The 11,102-nt window shown below is 34.4% G+C and overlaps 1 protein-coding gene across 1 annotated transcript; it reads left to right on the forward strand.

The window, feature by feature from the left end:
• Window positions 1–10,250: 10,250 nt before the first annotated feature.
• Window positions 10,251–10,775, forward strand: LOC122721519 (secreted RxLR effector protein 161-like). Its single transcript, XM_043949374.1, has one exon. It carries the CDS (start codon window positions 10,251–10,253, stop codon window positions 10,773–10,775), a length of 525 nt encoding a protein of 174 aa, XP_043805309.1.
• The last annotated feature ends 327 nt before the right edge of the window (window positions 10,776–11,102 follow it).

Genomic DNA, 11,102 nt, shown 5'->3' on the forward strand with positions numbered 1-11,102 from the left:
CAGTCTCTAGCAAGACATTATGACTGCCCAACTAATATGAGGATCTATAGTCCGATAAAGCCTAATAAATAGAACATGTATTAATCTCTTTGTCACACAATATCTAGTTTGAACATAAGTCATAGTCAATGTCAAACTTATAATGTTCAAACTTGTGATTTCTCAATCTCTAAGTAGACTGATAAAATCAAATGATATTGATCACACTATCAATTCATTTGAACACGACCATACATTTCTTAGTCTCACTTATCGAGGGGCCCAGAAGATATCTCTCTTAGAGAGAGGGACAAATTATATCTTGATTGTTCAATATCCTCTACATAATTTCTATTATGCTCAATCATAACATTTATGATTGTTCGATTAAAGACAATATTTGGTTATGTCAAAATATAACAATCCTTATGTTGGAAACTATGACAATCTCAAGTCAAAGGAATAAGATATAACTACTTTGAGATTCATTTATAACAGTAACCCCATGCAGTGATCTCAATGCGGGTCCATCCAATATTTTGTTCTCTAACAAGTGATAGGCGATTGTCGAAGCCATAAAAAATAAACCTATTAAACAATCAACAATAAACTTGTAGATAGTGGCAATAGGGTCGAACCACAGGGAATTGACACCAATGATTTTCCTAATAATGACTAGGTCAAGTAAATAACAAGTAATTAAAAGAGGGGGGTTTTGATTTGATGATTAAAATTAAATAGTCAAAGAAAGCAATAATTTAAATAGATGAGAATTTCAATGAGAAAGAGATTCTAGCTGAAGTGTGAGTCTAATTCAGTTTGTTCAGAATTGATCATTGATTATTAAAGACTCCTATTTGATTTCAATAAATCAGTTTTGGTTGTGGAAGACGCTTCTCACAATCCAAATTCTTCATTAGTTCTAGTTTGATTAGGAAACGTTCGCTAATCAAACACTAATCAACAAGTTGCCAAGGAACGTCCTTGGGGCATTGTAGTATCGAACAACTGTTGACTGCATTAAGACTTAGAAAAACCCAATTCTATCCTTGCCAACCGCGTGGTCAAGTTTAGATTATGCAACTTGATTAAATGTGTATTTGAACAACCTAAGCAATTACGGACCTAAGTCATTCAAACAATATTACTTAAGTAATTTAAAAGCAATGGGCCCTTATTGATTCTAAAAGCAAAGTAATAATTATGGAAAAGATCAGTTTGCATAAATATTGAAACAAACAAGAGTTCAACAATGGAGTATTAAACCTCCCAATTCATCACAAATCTGAATATTCTCAACTTCAACTAGAAAAGGAAGGAAATTAGCCACTCATGGTGGACAAAATACACAAAGAAAAGATGAAAAGAAGAAAAGAGAATTTCTGCAGAGTTTCTGGTGCTGAGAGATGGTGCTGAGTTGCTGACTAGATGATTCCTTTGCTGGTTTGGAGGCTCTCCTTTTATAGCTGCAGAATTTCATCCATCTAGGGTTTCAAAATCCCTTTTTGATTTGGTGTTTGACTCCTCTTATGATGTTTGAATTTAATTGCAATTGGAATTCCTTGGATGAGAAGCTCTTTCGTGGCTCTTGGTTTTATGTTGGTAGTGAGGACTGACTGCGAGTGATTTGCCCAGTTTCTTCGAGTGTCTTGGGCAAATCACTGCCCATATCACTTCTGCCTGTTGCCTCCAGGTTTCTGCTTCAGCTTGATCTGGGCAGATCACTGGGCAAATCTCTGACCCAATCACTTTTCTGTCAATTTTCTGCACTTTTTCTCCAATTTTCCAAATTCTTCCTTTTCTGTAAAAACAAGATAAAAACCATAAATTAACCAAAAAAATGTGTAAATAAACAATAATAATTATGATAAAAATGTGGCTAAATTGTGCTTGATCAACAAGTATCTATGATTATTGAATTATATCAACATATACATAATCATCTCATGATTATCAATCAATAATCATACTAGTTATATTTTATTATTATCAACATAATAATAAGTAATCAGGGATGTTAATAATTATTATGTAACATGCAAACAAATAATAATGATAATAAAATCTTTTTTATTAATAAAAAAATAGCATACAAAAAAGTCCAAGATAATGGTCTAGGGTAAATATACTAACAGCAACAACATTCTTCACTTCCGCTTTAGAATGTTTTGCAGCACCAGAAGGCAAGATAGTAATCTTATTTTATTCCACGTGAACATGTATGAATTCTCCTTCCCCTTATGCAAAGCATCAACATCGAACTGCCAAGGTCGACCTAGCAAAATTCCACAGCAATCCATATCCACAACATCATAATTAACAGGTTGAGTATAAGATTTACCGATCGAGATAGGCACGCTGCAGATTCTGTTGACTTCAATTGTCAGACCTTCCTTAATCCATCCGACTTTGTATGGCGAAGGGTGCAGCTGCGTAGACAACTGCAATTTCTCTACCAATTGCTTAGCTATCAGTTTCTCACAACTACAACTATCTATAATTAGCCTACAAATTACCTCTCCTACTCGGCACTTTGCCTGAAAAATCTTCCTCCTTTGCATCTCATCCTCCTGTTTTGTTGAGCATAAGATTTTCTTCACCACATAGGTGACCTCTCCATCTTCAGAACCAGCAATAGATTCGTCATCCTTTGTGACAGGCCTGTGGCTCTTGTCACACTTTTAAAAGTCGTGTGTCTAGAAATTTTCTTTTTGAAAAAACTATCATGGGTCTTTATCGGACGTCGGCAGCAAAAGTTAGATTCAGTCCAAGTCTGTCCTAAAATCTAAGACTAATTGCTCAAGGTCAGAACAAAACAAAAGAATGAGAATGAGATACACTTTATTTGTATAAAAGTACAACTATTTACTTTTTTATATGTGGAAGTAAGTTATAAGCACTCTAAATTTTCAGGAAAATAAAAATAATTAGACATTTATAAAATTTAAATGTTTAACAGTTATATTTTATATATTTATGTGTTAAATAATTATATTTTTATTAAAATTAAGTGTTAAAATTTAATAATTAAAATTTTTCAATAAAAATCAAAGATAAATTATGTATTTGACTAAGTAAAGACCAACAAATAGTGAAAATAGATTTTAGAAATTTTATTTTAATGGTAATTTTTTATAGATTAGCAATGAAATATCATCCATCGCAAATGTATCAAAAGTTCGCTCTAAAAATGTGAAAGCATCTCGTGCTAATTTGACCTTAATTTCATTGGTAATTAATTTTATTTGTAATAAAAATTGCACTAATTGCCGATTTCATCCGATTCCATGGAAAATAATTATTTTTTTAGTATAAATTTATTAGATTAGAAAGAGTTAAAAAAAAAAGATGGTAAGAGGCAGCATCTAGGAGAAAAAAATTGGAGAGATTTTGATGTTTATTTCATAGTTATATGAGCTTTTGGAAATTACTAAATGACTAATTTTTTAGAAAATTTGAGGATCATGCATGCCCCTTAATCATTTGTGACTGCTATTATAGATGATAATTAATTACTCTATACTTTAAATTAATAATATTAATACTATTTTTTAAAGGAAAAAAAGTAAATAAATAAAAAATAAAACTCACAGTTGAACCTAAACTACAACCGTAAACTTCTGCAACAATCAATCTATAGGAAGCAAATAAGAATATCTGTGGTTAACCCTTTAATTCAATCCCTACTTGAATCCAGTCAAAAATTATAATCCTTCATTAATGAAGGATGAGAAAAATAATATTGCCAAACAAATAGCCGACTGTGCACACTAAAAGTCTACAAGGGCAACCACAAAGAAGGAATTCTCTAGAGATTTGATATATGAAATCAAACGTTGCGACAATTTTACTGCAGCTTTACAATTTTACTCCGAGAGATTTGTTATTCTCTCTAACTTGTCATATATATATATATATAATTTTACTCCGAGAGATTTGTTATTCTCTCTAACTTGTCATATATATATATATATATAGAAATATAAAGATTATTAATTATATTTTTAATTTATTTAATTATTTATAATCGATTTTAATTTTTAAAATTAAAATGATTTTATTAATTAAACTAATAAAATAATTGAATTTTAAAATAAATATAAATGTTAAAAATCAAAATTTAAAAATAAAATTTTTAAAATAATTCATTTCAATATTAAATAATTTTAAAAAATATAAAATAATAATTTTAATAATAAATTTTAAAGTGAATAATAACTTTGCTTTTCGAGAAAGGCAATCGGTGGAAAAGCATAATCAGAGCGGTGCGATTGCGTGAAGGGTTTGTCACCTCACCTTGCGACAACTTTACTGCAGCCTCCAGGTGCCTAGAACTCCGAGTGATTTGTTATACTCTGGAACTTGTCATCTATATACATATATATATGGAAATATAAAGATTATCAATTATATTTTTAATTTATTTAATTATTTATTAGGTACGTAAACACAATATTAGTAAAAATTAAGTTATTTAAATTTAAATTTGATTTATATTAATAATATTTAAATTTATTTTGAATACGAATAAAAATTAATTTAAATTATTAAAATTTATCATAAATTTAATTATTATTATTCAAAATAAAATTTAAATCTGTTTAATCTTATATATTTTAATTAATATTTTGATAAATAAATTCGAACCGTTTAGTCTTATAATCACATATCTCTTTCTTTCACCTCCTTAATTGTCTTTTTAGATTTTACATGGTGACCTCCAAGATGAGGTGTATATGGAGCAACCACCAGGATTGTTGCTCAGGGGGAGTATGGGAAAGTCTACTATTTGAAGAAATCCTTGTATGGTTTGAAGCAAAGTCCATGTGCATGGAGATAGAAAAAAACCTTAATAGAGAAAAAAAACTGTTTTTAATATTTTTTCCACACACCTCAATACAAATACAATGCTCTTTAAATAGAGATTGTTTTACAAATACAATCTACTGAATCCCTATAATAATGCAATTATTCAAAAAATAGTAACAGAAGCCAGATTATTTGGCTAAGAATATGAACTAATACCAAGTCAAGAACCTGCTGCACAAAGATATCAAATAACCAAATATATTCTTGTTGTGAAAAATAGGAAAATATTAGTCAACCTTATAACCCCTTTGACAACCTTATACCTATCATATTTTCCATGAACAGGTTGTACTTAATTTGCAGAATCACACTTATCACCTTATATCAGCTGTGATTGCTAACATCCCCCCTCAAACTTGGCCGAGGTTGGAGGCGAAGTTTGGTCCGAAATGGAACAAGGGCATATTTATGGATTGGTTTAGTGAAGATGTCAGCGACCTGTTGAGTGCTGGGAATGTACTTAGTTACAAGAAGTCCTTGTGCAACACGTTCTCGTACAAAGTGATAGTCCAATTCTATGTGTTTACTTCGTGCATGGAAAACGGGATTGATAGTGAGATAGAGAGCACTGAGATTATCACAAAACAAAAGCGGAGTAACCGTAAGAGGGACCAAGAATTCTTGGAGCAAATAGGTGAGCCAAGTAAGCTCTGCTGCCGCATGCGCCATAGCTCTATACTCTGCCTCCGTACTTGAGCGTGAGACCGTGTGCTGTTTTTTTGCACACCAGGAAATCAAATTGGAGCCGAGGAAAGTGCAGTAGCCTGTGGTGGATCGTCTTGTGACCGGACAGCCGGCCCAATCAGCATCAGCAAATCCTTGAAGCGTTAAGGTGGAGTTGGAAGTAAAATGTAAACCATGTTCAAGAGTGCCTTTCACATAGCGGAGAATGCGATGTACAAACTTCATATGAAGTACCGTCGGATCGTGCATAAACTGTGAAACAAAGTTAACACTGAAAGCAATGTCAGGTCGTGTTAGAGTTAGATATTGTAAGGCGCCGACCATGCTGCGATATATAGTGGCATCAACTGAAGCAGCAGCCTTGGTAACCGGCGGTCGAAGCTCCAAGGGTGTCGACATGGGCTTACTATCAAGCATTCCAAACCTGTCAAGTAATGTGAATGCATAGTGGAACTGATTCAAGAACAATCCTTCAGACGTATGGGTAACTTCTATGCCTAAAAAATGATGCAATTGTCCTAGATCTTTCATGGCAAATTCCTTACATAATAACTGAACAAACTCATCAAGTAAAACAGCAGAAGAACCTGTTAACAACATATCATCGACATAAATTAACAAAGCGAGCATGCCTTTGGAGGACTGAAATATGAACAGAGATGGATCAGCTAAGCTGCAAACAAACCCATACGAAATCAAAAACCTACTCAACCGATCAAACCAAGCTCGCGGAGCTTGTTTCAAACCATACAACGCTCGTTTCAGTTTACAGACATAATTTGGAAACTGAGAATCTGTCATACCTGACGGTTGAGTCATGTACAAATCCTCTGTAATGTGTCCATGCAGGAACGCATTTTTCACATCTAATTGCCTAATCTGCCATTTTCGAACCAGTGCAATAGACAAAACAAGACGTATTGTACCTGGTTTGATTACTGGAGAGAACGTTTCCGTAAAATCTTTACCATCAATCTGATGAAAACCTTTCGCTACCAGCCGTGCTTTCAACCGATCTAAGGTACCATCTGATTTAAGCTTGGCTTTGAAGACCCATTTGGACCCGATGACATTCATATTTGGAAGCCTGGGAACCAAAGTCCAGGTTTCATTTTTGTGAAGAGCAACTATCTCCTCCTCCATAGCACGTTTCCAACCAGGATGGGCCAGAGCTTGTCGGACTGTGCGAGGTTCTTTTGGAATGGATGAATCAACAGTTGTTAGAAGAGCATACCTGGGGTTAGGTTTCACAATGCCAGATTTTGACCTCGTCATCATCGAATGTTGAGGAACAGGAGGATCAATGTGTAAGTGTTCTGCCACTATTATTGCTTGTCGATTTTCATCTTGATGGATGGTCGGAACAGATCCACCTGAGGTGGGTGACTGGGATTCAATTGACGGTCTAGGAATTGCAGGTAAATTGGGTGGTGTAGTTTCTGAAAACACCGACATATGGTGAGAGGAAATTGAATCCGCTTGGGATACTCTAGATTCCGATTGGGTTTGAGGTGTGAAATTGACATCAATTGGTGAACTGAGGAGCGGGGGTGGTGAATTGGATGGCAACGTTGGAGCAGAATTCAAAGGTGTTATTTGTGGTGGGACGATTGCAGGTGTTAAAAGACCAGGTGCAGGTAGGGGTATTGTTGAGATTGGTTGCTCTGGGTGCGACTCAGTAGTTTTTAAAGTAGTGGTCCAGTTGTCAATAATTTGACCAGCTTGGTTAATGACATCTGTACCCATTTTAGATTTGTAAGGAAAACACACTTCATCAAAAGCAACATTCCTGGATATTATATATCGTCTATTATGAATATCAAAGCACCTGTATCCCTTATATTTTTCACTATAACCTGCAAAAACACAGATAATAGATTTAGGATCAAACTTATTTTTTTAGAGTCCCAAATATACGGAAAGCATTTACACCCAAAGACTCGCAGAATGGAATAATCAGGATGTTTTTTATGTAAAGCAAAGTATGGTGACTCAAAGGACAGAGATGACGATGGTAACCGATTGATAAGAAAAACAGCTGTTGCAAAAGCATCCATCCATAATGACAAAGGAACACGACTACGAAACAACATTGACATTCCTAATTCACGAATTATGCGATGACGGCGTTCTACTGCACCAGTTTGTTCAGGTGTATAAGGACAGGAGATTTGATGTTTTATTCCGGTTTCAAGAAAGTGTGAAGTTAAGGCATTATTGACAAATTAACCTCCACCATCAGAGTGAAAAATTTTAATAACAGCATCATATTGACGCTGAATAAATTTTTCGAAAGCAATAAAAGCAGAATAAAAATCTGATTTCATACGCAATGGAATTAGCCAAATATATTTAGTGCAGTCATCAACCAAACAAGCATAGTATCTAAATTTTTCAAATGATAAAACCGGAGCTGGTCCCCATAAATCACAATGAATTTTTTCAAACGGAACAGAAGTAGAGTTAGAACTATTTGAGAATGGAAATCGACTAAGTTTTCCAAGTTGACAACTATCACACAAATTTTTTATTTTTAATGGTCCATTGACAGAAATGAGGCCTTTATTATGTAAATTATTTAAAGCTGAAACTTGTGGATGTCCAAGTCGTTGGTGCCAGACATCTGCACTGCACGACTTAAAGCGAAATGAAAAATGTGCTTCTGGATTGCTTGAAATAGTGTATAAATCACCCTTCTTTGGTCCCTGCATTATCATTGCACCTGTTTTCCGTTCCTTCACAATAAAAGACTTGTCAGTAAATTCACAATTGACTGGAAATTGAGAGGTTAATTGACTTACCGATAACAAATTTTTCTTTAAGCTTGGAACATATAATACGTTAGACAAAGGCAACACTTTGTTATTTTTCTTAATTTGAGAATTACCAATACCAACAATAGGAATTGAAGATCCATCACCAATAATAACCTCATCACTACCTTTGTAATTTTGTAAATTTGTCACCATACCTCCATTTCCAGCCATATGATTTGTGGCACCGGTATCTGAGGTCCAATCATGATCAGCTACACTGTTATCCAATGTCAATGTTGCTAAGGCTTGTGGAAGATCATTTGACGGAGAGGTTGGTTGATACCACCAGCATATTTTGGCAATATGCCCTTTCCTGGAACAGATTTGGCATATCTCATTTTGGTACAGTTCCCGCTCTGCTGCAGTCATTCGTCGTTTACCAGGAGGTGCAGGACGACGTTGTTGTCCGCCATAGTTGTTTTGACTCTGCGCTTGGAAGCCGCGTCCTGCTGAAGAGAAAGATGAGCGTGGGGTTTTGTTTTCAAACACCATTTGAGATCCACTAGATTGAGGAGTTTTTTTCTGCTGCGTGTAAAATGCCAAATGTGGTGTGTGCACAGTAAATGAGGAATTTCCAGAATTGGCAAACCAATTTCGTCTTTGATCATGGTTTTGAAGGTGCGAGATCAACTCTGAGTATGTGGGTCTGGGAGGTTTTAGCATTGTGGTTGTGAAGGTCTCATATTGGGGACCTAAACTTGTTAATAAACTGTAAACTTTTTCTTTTTCTAAAACTGGGCGTCCAATGGCAGCCAAACTGTCACATATATTTTTGAATTTGCGGATATGAGTATTAATATCCATGTTGTCTTCTTTGCGCAGATACGTCAATTGTTGACGGAGGGTAAATTCACGTTCCTGCGAGTTTTGAGCATAAGATTCTTTTAGTGCTTCCCAAACAGCATATGCTGTGTCGTTGCCAATAACGAGTCCAAGGGACTCTTCAGATAATGTGCCAATAATCCATCCGCGAAGCAAGCGATCTGCTTTCTGCCAGACTATATAATTTTGTGTAGCCTGATCTGTAGCTGAGTCGGATTTGGCTGGATTGGTTTGTGGTGGATTTGTTAAGTGGTTTAAGAGTTCTTGACTTTCAGCTAGCCCAAGAACTTGCTCACGCCATAGGAGGTAGTTGTTTGGAGTTAATTTAAGGGTAACGAAGTTACCTACATTCAGTGATAGGGATGAAGAGGCTGTTAAGGCCATGAAGTTCCTGGATGTGATGCTCTGATACCAAGATAGAAAAAAACCTTAATAGAGAAAAAAAAACTGTTTTTAATATTTTTTCCACACACCTCAATACAAATACAATGCTCTTTAAATAGAGATTGTTTTACAAATACAATCTACTGAATCCCTATAATAATGCAATTATTCAAAAAATAGTAACAGAAGCCAGATTATTTGGCTAAGAATATGAACTAATACCAAGTCAAGAACCTGCTGCACAAAGATATCAAATAACCAAATATATTCTTGTTGTGAAAAATAGGAAAATATTAGTCAACCTTATAACCCCTTTGACAACCTTATACCTATCATATTTTCCATGAACAGGTTGTACTTAATTTGCAGAATCACACTTATCACCTTATATCAGCTGTGATTGCTAACACATGGTTTGGTAATTTTAGTGAAGTTGTTCAAAAATTTAGGTTGAAAAAAAGCAAGTGTGACCATTCAGTCTTCTATAAAAATTCAGATACTGGTATTATTCTTCTTGTTGTATATGTTGATGATATTGTCATTACAGGGAATGATAATATATGGATCTCTTCTCTCAAATACCAAAGACTTAGGTCAGCTTAAGTATTTCTTAGGGTCGTAGTCTTGAGAAGTAAAAAAGAAATTTTCCTGTTTTAAAAGAAATATGTCCTTGACTTACTTGCAGAAATTGGAAAAATGGGAGTTAAACCATGTAGCACACCAATTATTCCTAATATATGTCTTACAAAAAATGATGGAGACCCTTATAATGATCCAAAGAGGTACAGGAGGTTGGTTGGAAAGCCGAACTATCTTATGGTGATGACTTGGCCAGATATTGCTTTTGCAGTAAGCATTGTAAGCCAGTTTATGTCTGCACCTATGCTGAAACATTGGACCGCTCTAGAACAAATTCTATGTTATCTTAAATGGACTCTTAGACTCGGTATACTCTACAGAGATTATGGACATATTGCACTTGAGTGTTTTTCTGATGCCGACTGGGCAGGATTTAAAAGTGATAGAAGGTCGACTATATGTTACTGTGTATTTATTGGAGGAAACCTAGTGTCTTGGAAAAGTAAGAAGCAAAATGTGATATTCAGATCTAGTGCCGAGTTAGAATACAGAGTCATGGCTCAATCCACTTGTGAAATTCTATGGATAAATCATTTGCTAAAGGAAGTTAGTATGAATGTTGTGTCACACGCGAAACTTTAGTGTAATAATCAGGCTCTTCACATTGCTTCCAATCCAATATACCATGAATGGACTAAGCATATTAAAGTTAATCGTCATTTCATCAGTGAAAATTTTAAATGGGTCTCGAATAGAATATTTTTCTAATAAATTTGGTATAATAAATATTTATAATCCAACTTGAGGGGAATGTTAGAGTGTGAATATAATCTGTACATAATTATAGGAGATTACATAATTATAGGCTAATTGATTGATAGAGCACTATTAGGAGTTATAATTTGTATATTTTTTCATTGAAATAAATGGATATATATATTGAAATTATTTAATTATTTTTTATTTTAT

Source organism: Manihot esculenta, chromosome 13, assembly GCF_001659605.2.
Source record: "Manihot esculenta cultivar AM560-2 chromosome 13, M.esculenta_v8, whole genome shotgun sequence".
Lineage (NCBI taxonomy): Eukaryota > Viridiplantae > Streptophyta > Magnoliopsida > Malpighiales > Euphorbiaceae > Manihot > Manihot esculenta.

Coding starts and splice junctions, on each gene's coding strand:
- LOC122721519 (XM_043949374.1), top strand. CDS start 10,251: ATGGGAGTTAAACCATGTAGCACACCAATTATTCCTAATATATGTCTT.